Source organism: Cinclus cinclus, chromosome 10, assembly GCF_963662255.1.
Source record: "Cinclus cinclus chromosome 10, bCinCin1.1, whole genome shotgun sequence".
In the NCBI taxonomy this organism is placed as follows: Eukaryota; Metazoa; Chordata; class Aves; order Passeriformes; family Cinclidae; genus Cinclus; species Cinclus cinclus.
Genome location: NC_085055.1, coordinates 21345577 through 21366496, shown reverse-complemented (window position 1 = coordinate 21366496; position 20920 = coordinate 21345577). Strand labels below are relative to the sequence as shown.

At 43.8% G+C, this 20920-nt stretch overlaps 1 protein-coding gene across 1 annotated transcript in view; it reads right to left on the bottom strand.

Moving 5' to 3' along the window:
- The window catches only part of RYK (receptor like tyrosine kinase), a 51085-nt gene that overhangs the window by 14616 nt on the left and 15549 nt on the right, over positions 1 to 20920 (bottom strand). Inside the window, exons 3-10 of the mRNA XM_062499152.1 lie at positions 19780 to 19879; positions 19329 to 19463; positions 17107 to 17163; positions 16310 to 16454; positions 12347 to 12451; positions 10420 to 10424; positions 9418 to 9543; positions 6891 to 6977 (exon numbers count right to left, since the gene is read on the bottom strand). Coding sequence (XP_062355136.1) covers positions 6891 to 6977; positions 9418 to 9543; positions 10420 to 10424; positions 12347 to 12451; positions 16310 to 16454; positions 17107 to 17163; positions 19329 to 19463; positions 19780 to 19879 — 760 coding nt within the window. The remainder of the gene's footprint in view (positions 1 to 6890; positions 6978 to 9417; positions 9544 to 10419; positions 10425 to 12346; positions 12452 to 16309; positions 16455 to 17106; positions 17164 to 19328; positions 19464 to 19779; positions 19880 to 20920) is intronic.

The following is a 20920-nucleotide window of genomic DNA, read 5'->3' as shown; positions in this document are numbered from 1 at the left end:
CCCCAGGAGTCAGACAGGGCCAAGTGGAGCCAGTGGAGCATCCAGTGTTTCTTCCTACCACAGACTGAGCACAGGACACCTCGCTCCTGGGAGGTGTTCAGGTCATCACTTCCACACATCAACATCCCCCTGCTTTTTCCAAAAAAAATTCTTCATCCTACAGAATTCCAGTCTTCTGAAAAGACATCCACTCCAAACCACAGGAGGAGGAAGTTACAGTGCAGGACACTGCACTTAGTCCTGCTAACATTTCCAGAGAGTAGGATTTCTCTTCCAACCCTGGTATCCAGGCATCAAGTATCAACCACATGAGTTTATTTTGCAAAGCAAGGCACATCACACTGACAAATCCAAGCCTAATTTTAATAAATCCTGGGAGTGAGTTGACATGATACTGCTAAAATAGGGAATGCTATTCTGGTTTTCCTACATTCCAAATGGGCACGTAGTTTTAGAGCACAGAAAAGGGCAGAGAAAAGCAGGATTTGGGGATAATCTGAGTTCCCTGTGTAACAATAACACCAGAATCCAAGAAGCAGTAGCAAAGAGGAGGAAGCAAAAGGCTCTTTGCTCAATAATCCATTTAACTCAAAATGAACCTAAAAGTGTTAAGTAAGTGCAAAGTGAAACTGGGAAAGGGAGACATGAGAGATGTAATGGTTGAAAGGTCAAGGAGCAGAACATAATAAAACTGATGTACAAGTAGAGATTTTAACTGTATGTAAATTAAAGTGTCCTGCAGGTGAATGTTTTTTAGCACATGGAATAATAAATATTTAAATGATGTAGTACAATACTCTGGAAACTATCCCCTCAGTGTTTTCTGAAGAATACAGTACTGCCTTATGTATCTCAGGATATTTTCTTAAAGAGCTGGGATTAAATGACAAATCTAGTGCATTTTTAGGCTGATATTCAGAAATTTGCTACCTATCCCAAATTCTTTAAATTCAGGTATCTTCCTTTATAAAGACACTCAAGAATTTAGCTCAGATGAGCAGTAGCTCTTGATTTTTTTTTCTTTGGCATAAGCTATATTCTTCAGAAACAGGATCCTGCACTCTAATTTTGGGAGGTTAAATACTTTGAACAGTTAATTCAAATACTGTATGTTTGAGGTATGAACTTAAACTTAGAACTATTTTTACATGGCTGTGCTTTTAAGAATGAACTGCCAAGAATAGCAAATTCCATCAATTTAGAAGTGACCCCTTGAGAACAACAGTGGATGCTCCAAGTTCTGGTGTCTGTTTTGTGTGAACAAGAAACTTGCACCTTGGTTAACACAGAGCTGCTTGTCCACACTTAAATCCTCTAACTGTGCCCACTGCTTTCTCCTGCTTGGCATGGCCTGAATTCTCAGGATTTCTATTCCTACACTTCCCAACTGCATGAAGTCCTACAGGGTCACCAGTGTTGCAATCATGGAATGGTTTGGGTTGGAAGGGACCTAAGAAGCCCATCTTGCTCCACTTCCTGCCATGGACAGGGACACCTAACACTGGACTGTGATGCTCCAAGCCCTGTCCAACCTGGCCTGAACACTTCCAGGGATGAGGCATCTCCTCTTAACTAGATTAGCAATAAATTTTTCTAAACAGCAAAATGTCAGAGATGGCCAAGAATGCTGAAAATCTTTTAGTGACCTAAGATGACAGAACTCAAAGCTTTGTTAAAAGTTGGTAGAACAATAAAGCTTAATGAGCTGACCTTTGTCAACACTGGCCTTGTTTCCAGTGCTTTCCACGGGTGGTTTGTTTCCAAACTCTCCTTCCTTGTACATAGAAAAATGTTAAGTGGTTAGAACATGAAATGGGAGCAGCCGGGTTATCTTGAACAGCACACTGGGTTGTTTTTACTGAACGTGTACCTTGGCCAGAACATCCTAAATGAGTCAGGGCTCTGCACAGCTCACCCTCACTTCATATGTTCCTGGAATAACACAATTCCATTTGTTTTGCTAAGAATTTTCTCCTTCACAGGAAAAGCACCATTAAACAATGTGTTCTTTAAACACACAGGTTTCACCTTTGATTTTCTTCCTCCTCTGACATCAGATGATTTAAAAGATCCCCAGAAAGGCTGAAGGGATCTGTTAAAACCTGGCAAGAGATGCAATGCCAGCTTGGAGAAATATGCCATCAGAGACACTTCCAAAACTGAGAGAGATTGGAAACCTCTGATTCGAAATTGAAGCATTCCACCCCCATAAACACAATTTTTTCTGTAAAACAAAAAACACAATGAAGAAAGCCAGTGCCAGCTAAGTCTCTCATCCTTCTATCAAAGAACTTATTCAGGTTGTGTTGATCCAAAGATTCCAAAGTCCCAAATATTCTAGATAACACATCCTTCTTTTAGCTGGCAATGACACAGATCCTCAATCTTCACCAGTGTCTGTCTGAAGACAGAATGAAGGTGAATTTTCCACTGAAATGTCTAAGTGTAAGAATAACTGACTGAGCACCTTGCCTAGCAAATGAACACAGCAGAAGTGCAAAGTGCAAAGACAACACAACAACTATATGGCAAACATGAAGGATGTAGGACAGTCTGAACAAGTCACACCTTTTCCCCAGATCTTGGGATCTTTGTAGTCCGAAGTTATTAGAGCTTCCAGAATGCCATGAGAGATCCATTTTCCTTTTAAGCTTTCCTTGGCACAAGGCACTACATGTATCAGAAGGCTCAGACAACCCAGACGATACAGCATTTAAAAAACCTTATAAACTCATCTATTTCATGAACCTGCACGTAGAAACTTTGTCACTGCCATGGGCATGTTACAACTTTCTCCCTGGAGTGAACTATAGTTTCATGAAAGACAAAACTCTTTTAAGGATCTGGAGTGTAACTCAGGCATGAATTCTCCTTCAGCCAGTCTTTATAAGAGATGTGGTGTTGAGACTTCTAGAGAAGCGTCTCCAACTTTTACACCCCACCAATTTAAGAGCTACAGAACAAATAATCCCTGAATCACTTCAAAAGTACTTCAATAACTTCATGAAGTGTTCAAATGAAAGACCCCAAATTCTGTGGCAGATGAGAAACCAGTCAGATCACACTGAATAAGCACACTCCAACCTATTCAACCCCTGTTCTGATACTGCTTAATCAGGCTCAAACTTGCTGTTTGAGAGTCTGACCTAATAGTTCTACCCCAGCTTGAGACAACAGGGAATGCAGAATATTCCAGGAAACTCTGGATGGGCTCTTCTACCTCTCAGGCAGGTCCAGGCTCTCTTGGTTTTCATGTGTTATTGACTCCTTTAGGAGTAGATGACTTCAGAAGGGGAACAGGCACGAAGTTTAGAGGAATCCAGGGATCCTGTTTCCACTGAGCACTCCCCTGGTTTACAGCAATGCTCTGCATCCCCTAAAACATCAGGGAAGGAAAGTGGGAAGGGCTGCTGCAAGTTACTGCAGTCAACTACCGGTGCTTTTGATCCTTTGGGGGCAACAATCAACCATGGGGAAATTATATGGGGAAGAGACAAACTGACAGGGCTGCAATCACTCTCCCTCCAGAGCAGGAAATACCCACAGCTGTAATTATTGCCTGATAAGCACAACAGCCACAAAATTCACCTTCCCTGGCACAGGAAATGGGAAAACTGACAGCACATTCCCTCTGCCCCCATGACTGAAATAACCCCTCTTGAAAGGGTATGGATGCTATAATACACTGACACCTGAAGGAGGGACACATGAAAAGAGATCCACTGTGACAGGCACTTGGGACAAGACTTTTCTTCATGGATTTTCATTCAGAAACCATTCCTTGAACAGCATAACCTTGACACCTGCTCGAGTGGTGCAGAGCTCTTCTACCAGCCAATAAAGTCAGGCTCATGGCCCACCTATAATACTTGTAGGGTTGAGGGGGTTCAGCCTGAAGAAGAAAATTTTCCAAGGACACCTTTCTGTGGCTTGTGGACTGTAAGAAAGACTGACTTTTGATCACGGCTTGCAGCGACATGACAAGGCTTTAAACAGATTTTTTTAAAAGGGTGGATTTACATTGGACATAAGGAAGACAATTTTTAAAATTTTGTTTACTTATTCTTCCCTGTGAAGTCAGATAGCTGCACAGGTCACCCAGAGTAGCTGTGGCTGCCTCATGCCTGGAAATGTTCCAGGCCAAGTTGGATGGGGCTTGGAGCAACCTGGTCCATGGAAGGCGTCCCTGCCCACAGCAGGCATGGGAGTGGATGGCCATGGAGGTCCCTTCCCACCCAAACCACTCTGGGATTCTAGGACTCTCTTGAAATTCCAGGTTTAAAGCCGTAACAACTCCCCTAATGTCAGAACAGTGTCTTCAGTTTCTCAAGATCTGATCCTGCTGAGAAAAAAAGAGGTGGTTTTTCTCTCAAGGAGGTTATTCTTCCTCATGGTTCCTACAGAAAGAACCTCAGTTCACATTTTCCAAAGATATGGGATACTCCATCTCCCCCTTCCCCACTGTTTCCTGACATTTGGGGCACCACTGGACTTCATTTTATCACTTTCAGAGTACATCTCTGGGTAATACAAGACAGTTCTGGAGCAGCTTGTATATTTGGGAAGGGATAATTTAACTTCATAGACAAAGCCTTTATTCCTTGTCTATATTTCATGACTCTCAGGCTTTATTGCCTTCAGCAAAGAGATACTTAAGTCATTTTAATGGTTCTCATACCCATCAAGCTTTTATGGTCCTGCCCTGCTCCTGCTCATGCCAGAAGAGCAGTGTGTGTGTGGCCACAAAATGACTGAGATCAAGGAAAAACTCTGCTTACAAGAGAATTTTTGCAGGTTTTTTCTTCCAACCCGACCAAATTCTCAACCTATTACATGTCCCAGCTGCACACACAGCAATCACAGCCAGGGTGTGAAAATGAAGCTGTGTAGTATCAGCACTGCAAGAAAGCTGCTGTGAGGAGAAGGGATATTATTTTTTATTTTTTTGCCTTGCAAACTTCTGCTGCCCAAGCCCAAGTATCAGCAAAACCTACTCTACACTTTTTAGATACTGGGAAATAGATACTTTTTAATGCTGGGAAATTCCCTACAGTGATCCTATGAATGCCATCAATCCCTTCAATATCATGCTCCAGTTCACTGCAGCAAATCCTTCCTGCAAAGGGAAGAGCTTTTTTCCTGTAGGACACAGCTGTGTCACAGACATGAGCCACTTTAAGGGAGAATTATGGATCTAGGAGTGCATTGTAAGTCCCATTTTGGGAAAGCAATTCAGTAAGAGGTCATGGGAGGCAGCTAAATTAAGATCACTTTTGACAAATGTTGTTATGTTGTTTAATCCAATGCTATAAAAAGTAGCTCGCGTGCCAAGGGCTGAGTTTTTGAGAACTGTATTAAATAAAAGCCAATTAAAAAAAAAAAAAGATAGAACTGTTTGGCAGGGAAAGGGAACAGAAGAAGGCAGAATTCAGAAAACGTTCCCATAATACTGGAAAGAAGCTTATTTTTTTGGTTTTTAAATAGGAGAAACCAAGCTGGGAGAGCTGGGGGTGTTCACCTGGACTAGAGAAGGCTCCAGGGAGAGCTTAGAGCCCCTTCCAGAGCCTAAAGAGGCTCTAGGAGAACTAGAGAGGGACTTGGGACCATGGATAGATGGACAGGACAAGCTTTAAGCTGCCAGAGGGCAGGGTTAGATGGGACATTGGGAAGAAATTCTTCCCTGGGAAGGTGGTGAGGCCCTGGCACAGGCTGCCCAGAGAAGCTGTGGCTGCCCCTGGATCCCTAAAAGTGTCCGAGGCCAGGTTGGATGGGGCTTGGAGCAATCTGGGATTGTGGAAGCTGTCCCTGCCCCAACAGGGAGTGAAGCTTTGAGGTCCCCCCCCCAACCCAAACCATTCCATGATTTGTTCTATGATTCTGTGTCATGTGAAAGAAAAGAGCACCACAGTCATCTGATTGTGTCAGACACAGACCAAGGTAGCTGCTTCCTTTAAGCAACATATCCTTCTTGAAGGTGGCAGAGAATAAATGGGTAGCAGAAAGATTCAACAACAAAATTCAGCAGTTTCACCATTTCCCAATCAGTATCTTCAAAAATTAAGAGCCAGGCAAAAAAAAAAAAAAAAAAAAAGTAGAAGGAGTTGAAATTCTTACAAATGCTTATTTTTTTTACAAGAATGAATTAAAGAAGCTGTCAAATGAGAAACCAAAGGCAATAAGACGTCCAACTGAAATGACAAAAACAAGTGGTAAAACAACCCCTGTACTGGAAATTTGGCAAAATTCTTGTGACCTACCAGAGAATTTGAGAGGATTGCAGAGGAAGGGACAGATGTAGGATACTTGTAATCTACACCTAGGATACATGTGACAGACCTGTAGGACATTTGCAATATTTTTATTTACACCTACCTTGCTCCTTAAGTCTACCTATCCCCATTTCAACCACTCCAACAAGATATTTCCTGAACATTGGTGCTGTACTTCGATAAATTCAGTTCTAAAGGACAACTCTCATGCTTCAGTTGCAAAGCTTAAGGAGGGCAGAAACTTTTTGTAGAGCCATACATTTGTAAAAGATTTTTAAGATGCATTTCAGGCCTTTTTCAGCAATTTGCAGGGGACGAGGCTGTGACTGGGAAGACAATGACATGCTCGGGAATAAAAACAATATAATTTTTACTTAGAAGAGTAATAAACAGAAGTATTCAAGGGTGATGACTGAAAACACTGGTGGCGAACACATGCATTTTTCTTCCATATAAGATTGCTGTTCTCTGTGGCTGAAGGAAGCATCCAAATTGCTTTTGCTTTTCATCATTTGTGTATTTTGGGGAGAAGGGGGTTGCTGTAAAGCCAGGTTTGGCACCCTCAGCCTGAAGCACAATTCAAACCCCTGCAAACAACCCCGCTCCTTTATGCAAACATACCTTTAACAGTTTTGACAAAAACCTGTTTCTCTTTACTGGGGTCTTTTTCTTCTATTAGAATTCCATGGAAAATGCGCCCAAAGGTGCCTAGGAACAGAACATCCAATTAGTCATGTGTGGTTAAGAAACACTGATAACATTAGGAGTATCTTAAGCAAACAATACCTTTCACAGCAGAAAGTGAGGAATGCCTGCAGGCAAAGTGTCTCTAAACCCTCTAAAGTAACTAAGAGAGAACCCAACCACTCTCCAGCACGAGGGGGATTCACAATTTCAGGCAGCAAATGCTCAAGTTTTGCATAAATAAAACTTAAGGGGACAAGCATGAGAGTGAACTAGTGAGAGCAGCAGAGCCCAGTGAAATTAAATATCAATATGATGAGGGTTTATTTGTGGCACTTCAGTCAACTCCCTGCACAGAGAACTCCAGCTCCATTTTCTCATCCGCTCAGTCTGGAATTCTAAGCCAAGGCATTTCTCACAAGGACTAGGGCTTTTTGGAAATATTCACAAGGAAACAGCAGTTCTGGCCAGCCAGCACGCATGGAACACTTTGAAATAACCAGCATCACATTATTCACAAGTTTCACATCAGCTGGAAGGCACTGGGTTTGTCTGGGGGGTTTTTCAGACTCTCCAGCATTTTTCCATTCACAAGATGTCACTGATGTGACTGCAGGAAGAGGAGCTGGGCTGAGAACAACTAGTAACACACAGAGAATTGTTCAGCTTGGCAACAGTTTTCTGCACCAAGGTGTGCATCATCTCCACACAGTCTATTCCAGCATTACAGCCCCTTCCCAAAGATTCCTCGTGCTTGACTAGGTTGAAAGATGTTTGACAGTATGAAACACAGGTCTTATTTGTTTCTAAATACCTTAAACAGGGGCAGTGCAACATATCTGTCACCTACCCTGGGGCTTCAAGGAAACCCTGCAGGATAGGGGGTTTCTAACTGCAATCTCACTAAGCAGCAGCTGAACTCAGGAGACTCTCAGGCAACCACAACACCATGAACTACTTAACAGCAACTAAAATCCTCCTGTCTTTGTTCTTGGAAGATTTCAAGAAAGAGCCTAAATATGTATTTCCAAAATGAGAAAGCAGGTGAAGCGATGGAAGCTATGTGAAGTTTATAATGAATCTGTGGCCAAGATCTGTAAAAAATATCTCATAATCTGTATTTACTTTATCAACTTCTTCCCATCTGAAGCTCTTTTGTTCTTCAATGGCAGAGACTCAACACCACTACGATCCTGAACTAAAACTGGTCAGGTCTTTTAAGTCCTCTGACATGTGGATGTGGCACGTGGGGACATGGATGAAATCAGCAGTGCTGGGGGAGTGTTTGGACTCCATGACCTTAAAGGGCTTTTCTAACCTTAATGACTCTGTGATTAACTTTGAAGGTTCTGACTCAAATTAACAGCTGGAGGCTAAGAAACCAGGTCCCAGGATTAACCGGGTCCAAACTGCATTTAACAGCTCCTTATGCCTCATCTGGCAGAACAGAGCAGCTCTGTCACCAAACATCTGAAGTGCTGCTGGGGCACTGAGTCACTTCTAGTCATGGATGACACCCAACAGCCCAGCTCCAGGCAGCCCAGAGCAACACAAAGCACATGCCACATGCCAAGGAAGGTTTTTGCAGATCCCACACTAGCAGGGAGCACAGAGCTGCCTCCTCAGAGGCACACACTGAAAGAGAATGGGAACATCCCCCACTGCTGCTCAGACTAACACCAAGCTTTCTGCCTCCAAAGAGTGATTATCTCCAATCTCTACCTTTGGGAATTTTGATTTCTCAGGGAAGAGGGACTTAAAATTGCAGCAGTAAAGGTGAATGACAATAAAAATTAAATATTTAAAACTATTTTTCTAATTCAGTATCAACAAGAATCAATTCATGTTGTGCATGAACACTTTCAAAGTGGACATTAAAAAGAGCACAATTCAGGAACTGGATGATCGTTGTGGGCCCTTCCAATTCAGGATACTCCATGAAAACGAACAGGTAATCTCTGAATCTTTTATATTGGGGCTGTAAACGTTGCATCTGCCAATTAGATTTCCAAATCAAAGTTATCAAACTGAGACACCAAATTTGGACAACTGAAGTTTTTCTGGGCTTTGGGTTGGTTTTGCTTTGATTTTTATGTTGTTAAGAGCAGCTCTCCTGTAGGAACTCCCAGAAGTGAGTTAGCTTGGCACTGAGAGCCCTGACTGATTAGCTCTCTCCTCATCCACCCTTCATTTCAGGGAGTGGGTTATTAAGCCAGACAAGCTGAATTATTTACTGAGCACGCCTGGTTGTTCCCCCAGCCTAATGAATTCTGGAAGCTGCTTTCCCCACCCCCCCACACCCCAAATGCAAACACAACTCATCATTCCTCCCATCCACCGAAACCACAAAGATCAGAAACGTCATACGTGAATGATTTCAGAAAAACCTGTAAATAAATATCGCTGTATTTGTATTTATATATCTTCATGTTGTTGGAATGAAGTGTCTGAGTGCTGTAAATACCTTCTTGGAGCACGTCTTTGAGGGTGATCCTCTCCCTGGAGATGGCTATGTCCTTCACTTTAGCTTTGGCCTCCATGAGAGTGACACTTTTCAGATCATTCTTCTCTATCCGTAATGTGGGATAACCTGAGGAGCCAGCAGAGCCAAACAATCCAACATAAATACCCTTGGAATGAGAACAGGAATAGGCCTTCACCTCTGACCACCTACCACCCCACACACAAGGGAGCAGCACGACCTTAAATATGTCATAAATTCATTTTTTAAAAATTGTAGTATTTAGCAGTGAAAAACACAATAATCATCTGCAGGGAAAGAAATCACACAGGAGTTCTCTGTAGTGTCACACAAACACCTTTTATTATTAACTCCAGGTGAAGGAAACTCCTGTACTGGAGGTGATCAACACTGCACTGCCCTCAGGCGGAGGAAACAGACTGCTGGAAAACTTGGAGCTGGGAAGAAGGTGCCTTACCCCAGCAGGACATTAACAAACTACCAGTGCCCTCTTCTGGCACTTCCAGACATCTGGATACACCAGCGGAGTCAGAAAGACTGGAACACTTTCGTACATGTGCATGAATTATTAGAGTAATCTTCAAATTTGATAATACTTTTTTCAAAATTTAAACATTACTGAAAACAAAATTATGCGACTGTGGAATAACCAAGAATGCCAATCCTGCTTTTTTCACACATCCAACCTTTTTTTCTTCTTCTCCTAATTTTCACCATTTCCAGTGCTACTGGGGGTGTCCCAAAGCAGGTAAGAGGCTGTGAAGCAAGGGCTGCCCTCAGCAAACAGGTGCCACTTGGGCACAGTGGCCACCACCCTGGGCAGGGTGAGGAGGGTTGAACCATCACCCTGGGCTTGGTTCCTTGCCCTTGGCCAGAGGATTCTGGGGGACAACATTCCAGCAACTGGAACTCAGCCAAATTAACCCCAGACATTTGGAAAGCCAAACAAAAACCCTGAGGTGGGCAGGACATCAACAGCTCAACCTGAGCTGGGATAAGACATCAAGGGGCTGGCTGGGATGTGTCTGGAGAAGGGAACAGAGTTGGGAAGGGGCTGGAGCACCAGGAGCAGCTGAGGGAGCTGGGAAAGGGGCTCAGCCTGGAGAAAAGGAGGCTCAGGGAGAACCTTGTGGCTCTGCACAGCTCCCTGACAGCTGGGGAGGGTTGCATTCTGCTCCCAGGGAACAGGGACAGGATGAGAGGAAACAGCCTCAAGTTGTGCCAGGGGGAATTTAGATCGGGCATGAGGGAAAATTCCATTTCCCAAAGTGCTGTCCAGCTCTGGCACAGCTGCCCAGCTGATGGAGACCCCACTGGTGGAGGGACTTAAAAGCTGTGTAGCACTTGGGTGGCCTTGGCAATGCTGAGGGAAAAGTTGAATTTGATCACCTGGGAGGGCTTTTCCAACCTAAATGATTCTGTGATTCTAAGAGACAGAAAATGAAAGGGCTGGGGAGGGACTCAAATGACAAGAGGGATGCCAGCTCCAGAATAATTTGCAGATCAGGTCTCTTCTAAACTCTGTGAGAAGGAATTTTTTAACATTTCATACATTAAATTTTACAAGCCTGTTTTTAAACAAATGCTTATACCGAATACATTTTAAAAGCAGCTCTTTGCAAGGGAAAGATGAACAAGTAAGATTTATTGTTTTTTAAGAGAGATACAGAACAATTTAGAAGCGAGCCAAATCTCTCCCAGAGGTGCAGTTCAACCTCAGGTAAACACCTGCTTCCACACATGGAGAGGAAAAAAGGAGAATACAGGGAGGCTGAGAGTAATGATGACCTTTCTGCTGTGCTCCCTCATGATGGGACAGTCAGAGGACAAGGGGAAAGACTTTAGGGTCTTCCTAGCTGCTTTAAAGAAACCCCATGTGTGTCCCTGTGCTGACAATCTTCCCTCCAGCTGGAACAACCCCTTCCCTGGAGCACTGCTGGATGGGATAGCCCTCCACCAGACAATAATTTGAGGATCAAAAATTCCACAGGAAATGAATATGTTAATTAACTACAGAATTAACTCACAACACAGCTGAGTGCACTTGGTCTGTTCAACCTGGAGGAGACTGAGACCTGATCCCAGTCTGCAGCTCCTCTCAAGGGGGGCAGCTCTGATCTCTGCACTCTGTGACCACAAACAGGACCCCAAGGAGTGGCTGGAGCCATATCAGGGGAGGGTCAGATTGGATATCAGGAAAAGGTTCTTCCCCCAGAAGGTGCTGGGGCACTGAACAGGCTCCCAGGGAATGGGCACAGCCCCAAGGATGCCAGAGCTCCAGGAGCATTTGGACAATGCTCCCAGGGATGCACAGGATGGGATTGTTGGGGTGTCTGTGCAGGGTCAGGAGTTGGACTGGATGATCCCTGTGGGTCCTTTCCAGCTGGGATATTCTGTGATCCTGTGGTATCAGTTACCAGATCAGTATCTAAACTGCTGCCACCCTTCCTTTCCACTCAGAGCTCTCTTCAGCTATTTTATATGGTTTCAAGCAAAGCTGTAAGCAACAGGAGATGACAAGAATAACACAGCCATCAAGATTCATGCACATGGCATCACCTGCTTTGGAAACTGATCCCAGGGCTGGGTGGATACATCCTGTTCTCTCTCCTCTGCTTGGACTGCACAAGGCAAGCTCTTCCCAGTGTTAAAACACAGCTTCACAGCTGCTGGTGAAGTCTGGCTGGCTGACTGCTCTGGGTGCAGGGACAACAACCCAAGGGCCGAGCACAGTCTCATGCTCATATGACCTTTCACATGCCCCCAAACTCACTCCTGACTACGGCGTGGATAAAACACACACTGTGTGAATTCAAGAGGCAAAGTGACAGAGCCAGAGAATTATTCCTGCTTTTCTCCTGCACTTGACACCAAAGCAGCGTGGCAGAGGGGTCTGTGCTTAGATTAACACTTACTGGTTACTGGTGTGGCATTGTTGGGTGTGTCAGCTCGCAGGTACTGCGTGGTCTGCGTGGAGGGCTGAGACAGCCCCTGAGAGCTGCTGCTGTCACTGATGCTGTGGGGAAACAAAAACACAGATCAACATTGCTGCTTGCCACTCCAACACACTGCAAATGAACTGGTCGAGGTCAAAACCAGGAGATTTTCCAGGCAAGACTTTAAAGGGCAAAGTTTTTGAAGTCTCTCACACATGAGAATGTATTTCAAGTAACTCAAAAATCTTGGCACTAAGCACACACAGCTTCCTCCTATTTTGTTTTCCAGAATTTGCTCTATTTCCTAGTACTTGTCCCCACTTTTGAATAATCCGAGTGACAAAACACTTCTTGCCAGAACCACCCTGTCATACCAAGCACACCCCTTATATTCCAGAGAAGATTCACACACGTTTCTCTCATGACACTTATTGTGCCAAATGAGACAAGGGCTCTATTTTACAGCCCAAACTCCTCTACCCCACTTTGTCACTCCCCTCCCTAAGGGTACCTGCTGTCCCTTCCAGCACCACCTAAAATGTGCTTTTTGAGATGCTTTCTTTGGGCAGAAGGACCAGGGGCCCACAAAGTATCCATGAAATAGGTAAACTGCAGCCTAAACCACAGCAGGCTGGCTTCTGTCATATTTTCATAGTCAAAACCCAACAAAAAGGGCTGTTACAGCTGTAATGGACCAAAAATCTGTTAGCAGGTCAGATGGCAGGGCCAGAAGCCTTCTTGATGTTCTCCTCCAAACACACACAAATGTCCCCACTTTTGATCCAAGTTCAAAGCTTCTCCATTGTATTGGGAGGACAAAGAGGAAACTGGTTTGGGATACAACCTCTGTTCTGCCAAATAATCAATATTTAAGGTTTCTTGGGCTGCTGCTGAGCACTGACCAAGCAGTGTCAGCTACCCTTGTAGGATTGTCAGACATGGCTGATGCTCTCCAGATACCTTTGAAGCCAGGCTTCCTTTAAAAAAACAGAAATCCAAGTCCACTCTTCCCCATGGATGCACCCATTGAAAATTTTTATTGGAACAATATCTACTGAATCTCACAATACAAACATATTAATTTATAGCTGCCCTCAATATCTCCTTGGAACCTTTTCTTTTTTACAGCTATTCCCATATTCCCTGTCTTCCAGGTGCAGGGTTCCAGGACAGCATTTAGCAGGATCCTACAGATGTGGTTTAGCTCCTCCCCTCTAACTTCCTTCAGAGTTTTTGAATGAATATTCTTTGGTGGTGACAATTTATTACTACTTATTTGAAGTGCTCCCACTACTGCATCCACGAGCTGCTTCAGTATGATCCACTCTGCAGCAAGCTCCCCAGGAAGGAGAGTCTTGGCATGGGCACCACATCAAACACCAAGGCACAACTTGCATTTCCTTTACTTGCTCTGGCTGGAAACTCCTTTTGTAACCTGATCACCCACTAGCCCTGCGGATTCCTTTGGCTGGAGGCAAGTGTGAGGAAGGAATCATTCTTTTAATGCCTTATTGCAAGTTTGAAAAACTCCCTTTTGGGTTGGCTTCATTCTGATTTTTAGGTTTAACTCGATTCCTGAGCTTCCTCGCTTCCATATTCTGTCAGCTATTTCACTGATGCCTTCTTGCTTTAATGACTCCCATTATCCTGCTGTTAAGCCATGTCAGCTTTCCTTGGCACTTTTCCAGTGCCTTTGCTTCGAGGTTTGCAGCATTTGCTGTGGACTTCCAATACAATGTTCCTAAATAATCCATGTGCAGCCTGTAAACTCGGCTGCTTGGCTTGAGCTTCCAGTTAACATCCCTCCTCGGTTTTATTTAGTTCTGGGGGTTGAAATTAAGAGCACCAGTGGGTTTTCCAGGCTCTGTTGCTCCTGGGAGGTCGTTAGCCCTAATGACATTCATTAACCCATATTCCATTCAGGAACCTCTTACAGAATGAGTTTGAGATTATTATTCACAACCAAATCAGAAGTTCTTGTTTCCCTCGGTGAGTTTGTTCAAAACAAATCCCACAGCTCCTGATTTTCAGGCACATTTTGCTTCTGTTGCTTACACCTTTGCTCTGGCACTGTCTGAGAAATAGCTTTTGCACAGCAGCACATCCTCAGCTCTGCCAGGCCAGGCACCTTCAGGCTCAAAAAACAAGCCATCATATGATGCTTGAAGAGCTAAACCCCAGGAGATGCACAAATTTCATAAAATCATACAATGGTCTGGGCTGGAAGAGCCCTTGAAGATTATCTCGTTTCAATCCTCTTCCATGGACAGGGAAAGCCCCCTGAATTTATCAGTTTATCTGGTAGTATATATAGTGATTCAGAGCAAATTATTAACACCTGCAAACCACAGAAGACTAACATTAGATGGAATTTTAGCTTTATTTCCAGAGAAAGTCAGTTGTTTTTTTAGGATTTTTACCTTATGTCTCCACAGAAATCCAGTGCAATGGAGTAGATGGAAGGATATCTGATCACACTGCTGGGCTGGACACCTCAAAACCTCACAGGTGACACTGTCCCACACTATAAATGTAATGTTTTCCCTTTCTGGATTAAAGCAAGCTGCACATCCTTTAACACCTTCAGCTGATTAAAACCCCTCCATCAGACAACCAGGCACAAAGGAATTGAGGGAGGTTGACAAGTTCATTTGGTTACAATCTACTGAGAAACCACAACTGCTCAACACAGTGGCATCACTAAAGCCACATGGGCTGGGGACACCAGGGGAGGGAATGGCAGGCAGAAAATGGAAAGGAACAGATGAATGGATAAAGAGGAGGATGAAAAGATAAAACTACTCCATGAGGCTGCAGGCAGCACAGAAGCAGTTCAAGACATCCTTTAGTTCAAGATATCCTTTCACAGGGGTGACCACCCACAGGCTGTTTTCCAAAGGATCCAGTTTCACACTGCCTGCCCCTGAACAGTTGTATGTGATGCAGGCTCAGTCCACCTGCTTTTCCAGCCTCCCTTCTCCTCCCTGTTTAATCCCCACTCCAGTGCCCTTGGACTCATGTTACAAGTCCCTTTTCCATACATTTGCTATGGTTTTTCCAGATTGGAAATATATTTGGGAGAGCCCAACACTGCCAGTTTTATAACCAAGCAGTTGTAATGCTTAGACTGTACCCTAAGGCCAAACTGAATACTGGAAAATCTATCAAAGTAGGAAAAACTGAAATTCTCTTTCCTGCAGGTGTCAGTAAAACCCAAATGTTTCCATCCAGTAATGTACCATGGAATGCTTTGGGTGGAAGGGACATTAGAGCCCATCCAGTCCCACCCCCTGCCATGGGCAGGGACACCTTCCACTAGCCCAGGTTGTTCCAGGCCCTGTCCAGCCTGGCCTGGAACATTTCCAGGGATGGGGCAGCCACAGCTTCTCTAAGCACCCTGTGCCAGGACCTCAGCACTCTCCCAGGGAAGAATTTCTTCCCAGTCTCCTACCTCCAGTAAAATACAGGTAAAAACTCTCTGGTCTGTGAGAAGCCACTCCCCCTTGCTTGGCATCTCAGGCTCCTGTCCAGGAGCCCCTTTAGGCACTGAAAGGAGCTCTAAGATCTCCCTGGAGCCTTCTCTTCTCTAGCATGAACACCCTCAGCTCTCCCAGCCTGCCTTTCCAGTGCACCCAAGTCACTTTTTCCTTCAATCCTGACAGTCCCTGCAGATCTGATTCTGACTGAATCCTCCCATTCCACACAAATATTCTGGCAAAACCTGAACAACTTTCCATCTCATAAACAGCAGAGCACATGCAACTGCTGCCTTTCTGCAGCACAGCTCTCACCACAGCCCCAAACAGGCAGTACCTGCTACAGCTTGCCATTGAGAGCAGAAATTGCAAACTACCATAGAGTGCTCATTTTGAAACCAAACTCCCACAAATCTGAGTAAATATGTCCAAAAACCACACAGGAAAAGCTTGAACACATACCTGTCATCCAACTCTATCCTTTTCATGCTGTGGAGGTGCAAGACAGCCAGGATTATTGCCACCAGGAATATCACAGCACAGCACACACCCACACTGATATAGAACACCCGGGTTGAAGTGGTGGGAGCTGCGTTTACTGGGTCGACTGCAACAGATGTAAAAAGTTACTGAATCCTTCTCAGGAAGGAGAAAAAACAACAAAAATCCCCAAACACAACGCCCAAGAAACCACATTTTGTTAGTTTGTTACAGATATACAAGGAGAGGGGCTGAAAGGGAGAGGCAGCAGCCTCAGCCATCCCAAATGTTCAATAAGGCATCCTGGAGAACAACCACTCTGGAAGAGACAGTGGGAGGTAAAGAGAGCACTCAGGACTCTTTCCCGCTGCTTTCCAACAGCATTTTGGCAAAAACCACTCTCATTTTGGGTATTATGGGGCCACAGTCAGCCAATGAAATTTCCATCTAGAAGGGGAGGAAAGGAAACTGCCTCGTTCTATTCCCTCCATAGTGATAAATTAAAACAGCAAACCAGACAGGTCCTAATGTCAAGAAAATAGATCAGAGTCATGTACAGAAACCAGAGACCCTAAGATGTGACACAAAAGTTGTTACAAGGTTTGGAACAGGGTTTTTTCCTCTTCACCAGTTCAAACAATTAATTACCAAAAAAACCCACTGCAATACTATAGGACAGACTACTCGAGGACTGTTTTCACAGGGAAAGCTGTGGAATCAAATCTTATGTTACGTTTTTCAGTTTTTACACCCCAAGTTGTACATTCAGGATTACTTACAGATAGCCTTGCTGCTGTTTTTATCAGCTGTTGGAGATTTGACTTCTGGTTCCAGCTCTAAAGAATGAGAGAAAGCCATTAGGTTTGGAGTACATTAATTACTGCAGCCCTTCATTGCCTCAGGTATGGAAGAGCTGACTCAAGGCTTACACTGATCACTACATTTCTATTTAAATACCTAGCCAGGTAGAATTAAAATCACACTGAAACACACAGGTCAGCTATTTTACCATTGACACACATGTCCAGGGAGGCAAAGCTTGAACCCACTGAATCCATGTAAAACTCTGCAACTTGTACAAGGTCCAAAGTAGCAGAAAGAAGAGGTGGAGAGAATGCGTTTGCTAAGACACTAAACAAAGACTTCAGAGAATCAGTTCCTACAGGAGAGAAAATAATTGCTGGGATGTTCAGTCAAGGCTACCCTGATCTTTTGCAGGAAATCCTGGCTCCAGTCTAATGTTGCTCATTCTAGGAAGGGGTCAGAGAAGCAAACACAGGCACTGTGCCTTTACAGCTGATGCCAGTCAGAATTCAAAGAGTTAAAACAGAAGGATGGAAGAGGTGATGTCTATTTAAATACTGATAAATATGAAAGTGAAGGCAGGAGGACAATAACTCAGCTCATGTGTGGTAGCAGTCCTTTAGAATGTGGGTGAATCTTCATTAAGCTCACTCTGAGACTGGTGACCAAGAGGAGCAGTGCAAACCTGGGGAGTGCAGGAGATGCCTCCAGATGAAACCCCCTGAGGATCTGCAGGCAGCTGAGGGAATCCCATGGACTTCTGCACAGTCCCTCTTGCACATCCCCCTTCCTGCCCTCAGTTGTGTCCAACCCAGCACAGCCCCTTGCCACTCCTTGGTAAGCCACTGCAGCTCAGGAAAAAAGCAATCCAAGGGAGTGAAAAATTGAAGATTTTTTTTCCTTTTTTATCCCTTTTTGAACCTGAGGAGGAACTATCAGGAATGCCCTGAAAAAAGCCACTAGCAAGTTGCTCCGTATTCCTAACTTAAGCATTAAATTCAATCAGAAACCTCTGTATGCTCTACACCAATCAACACACACCAAACAAAGCCTTTTTCTGTTTTTATGAACCTGCAGAAATGAGATCTTTGTAAGGAGCACTTCTGATGGTTCAGGCAGTGGCTCTGTCTCACCCCCCAGAGAACTGTGTGGTGCTTATGGAAAGCTCCATCACACACTCACAACTCAGTAAGCTGTGAATGGATCAGCAGGGCTGACTTCCCCCACCTGGAGGATTTGAAAAAATACCCAAGAAAACATGAAATAAAGGTAAAAATATCAACATTATCAGCCAGACCTCCATTTTACTAGAAGGAGATACACACTTGGAATTAAGAATGGTGTCCCTGAAGCCTCAATGAAAGGGACATGAGTATTGCATTGCTATGTGCTCTTCCATCCACACTGCCCCTGAGCTCATCCTTAGATATTTACACTCAAGGAAAGTGATAAATCCCCTTTTGGAAAGACAGCTAGTGTCCTCAAAGGCTCCAGTAAGATGAGTAACATGCAGAGAAGGAGATGCCCATCTCCAAATACTGCCTAGGAGTGGGACACCACAGCTGTCTTTAAGGAGGGCACAGCTCTTGGGATTCTCCAAAATAATTTTCTTCTGATGCTTATGAAAATACTAGAAAATCCTATGAAAATCCTAGGAAGCAGCAAGAGTAAACAGGAACAACCCAAGAATAAATTCTGCATGCAGATTCCCAAGTGGTAACACAGAAGAGCCAATTTAGGATTTTCAAAATCTGGATTATCTCCCAAGATAATTTTGTACTTGGCATCTAACAGACTAGCACCTCCTACACTCACTAAGCAGAAAATTCTATCACAGTTTATAAAGTTAGTCGATTTTCTTGGTAGTTCTTAGAACAATGTGAATTCTCAGAATGTTGCAGTTTTGAGGGAACTGGATTTTTCTTTCCAAACAGAGTGAAAATGCTTTTTGCTATATATCTATAAAAAGGTCAACCAATGCAGCAGAACTCTTGGGGAAAGTTGTTCATTCACCAGCTTCTGCTTTAGTCAAAAGTCCCCATTCCTCTCTGAAAGACAGAATTTTACCTGGTTTCTTCTGATCTTCCCCAAAATTCACTGTTACTCCTGTCCTAGTTCGTGCACCATCCCACTCCCTTTTCCTATCATACTTAAACAGTAAAAAAAACTTTTAAAAACCTGAAATTTAATCTCTTACTTTTGTAGCACATTTTCCTCCGTTTGAAATTTAAAACTGTGATGTTTTTTGAGGAATTTATTGTCAAGTTGAGCTGCATCAGTATTGTGACGTCGGAGTCGAGTCTGCCGGTGCAGGAGAGTTCGACACGGAACACTGTGAATACAATACAGGAGTTACAGGGCAGTGGGACATTCTCAGATCCTGGGATGAGAGAACATTTCAATGAGGGCCTTCTGAGATTATGAAGTACATTGTAAGCATCATAGATTATCACATTATAAAGAACTCGATACTAAGAAATGCTGTTTTAGTCTTCACACCTCATCACTTCAGCTGTTAGAGCATTAAAGGACATGGATTTTACATTCATTTTTGTTGATTTTAGTAAGTATTCACAGATTACTAAAACTGCATTTGTGGCTAAATGACCATTATTCATCCATGAGATGGATGGGGGTGGGGAGTTTACCTGAGAGGGTGCGAGGAACTTCTCCTTGTAGAGAAATATTGGCCTGGGGCAGAGCCATAGCCATGGGATCATGGACCTGAAATCCCAGTTTATACTCAACCTGTAACAACAGTTGGGAGAGAGAAAATACATCAGAAATCTGTCCAGGAGTAGAAAGAAATGCAACATCCCTTTTCATAATTCTTCTTGAAAATAAAAAAAAAAATGTTATTTTCAAGAAGTGCTGGTAATTTTAGGTGTCCGTATTCCAAGTTTCTTATGTGACATTTTAGTATCAAGACTTCTTTGACAGTTCAAATTAAGAAAGCCAAAACAGAAGCTACTCTTGAAATCATGCCTTAATATCTGGGGCAGAATTCAGAGTGCTTGTATTAAGAAAAATTCCCGCACAAACCTCACTCGATGATACTTTTAAACTTACTTGTTCAAAAGTCAGTTTGCTAAAGCTGCTAGAACTCAAAAAATTCCCCCTCCCACAGTCAGTTTTGCAAACAAAATTGCTTAGAAATAGTTTATTCAACTATAGTCAAGAATTTATTTCCACTTAAGAAGCTGACTCTGCAAACATGCATTCAAAAAAAAAGGTACAGGGCCTACTCTAAGTCACAAGCTCCTCTTGGAAATTCATCCTACCCCTCCACTCTCAGCTGAATTTGACTTTGTCCCAGTAGTTAGTTTTTTCTCCCTTTCTAAAACCTGATATGGTTCCTTTCTGCTATCAATTTATTTTTCAGTCAAGATGCCAAGGGAAGAGACACAACCCAGTTTCTGAGCTCCTCCAAGTCACACTACACCCAGTCAGAACAGAAGATGCCAAGGGGTGAAATCACAGGAATGGGAAGCTCCAAAATTCCTCCTCAGAATTCACAGGCAGGCCCAAGGAAACAGAGGGCAGGGCCAGGGATGCAGGGAGCCTCGGCTGAAGCTGTGACAAGGGAACTCCTACTCCAATGACAAGTGACTGAACTGTGACTGTGCATGTGCAACATGGGATTGAGGCTGGCACTCGAGCCCACTCCACTGCAGGCCAAAAGTCACTCCTCTTAACAAGTTACACCTCAAAAGGAAGAACAATGACAGCAGGAATCCTCAGGACCTGCACTGGTGGAGTTGTTTAATGCTACTGCTTCTACTGCAGCCT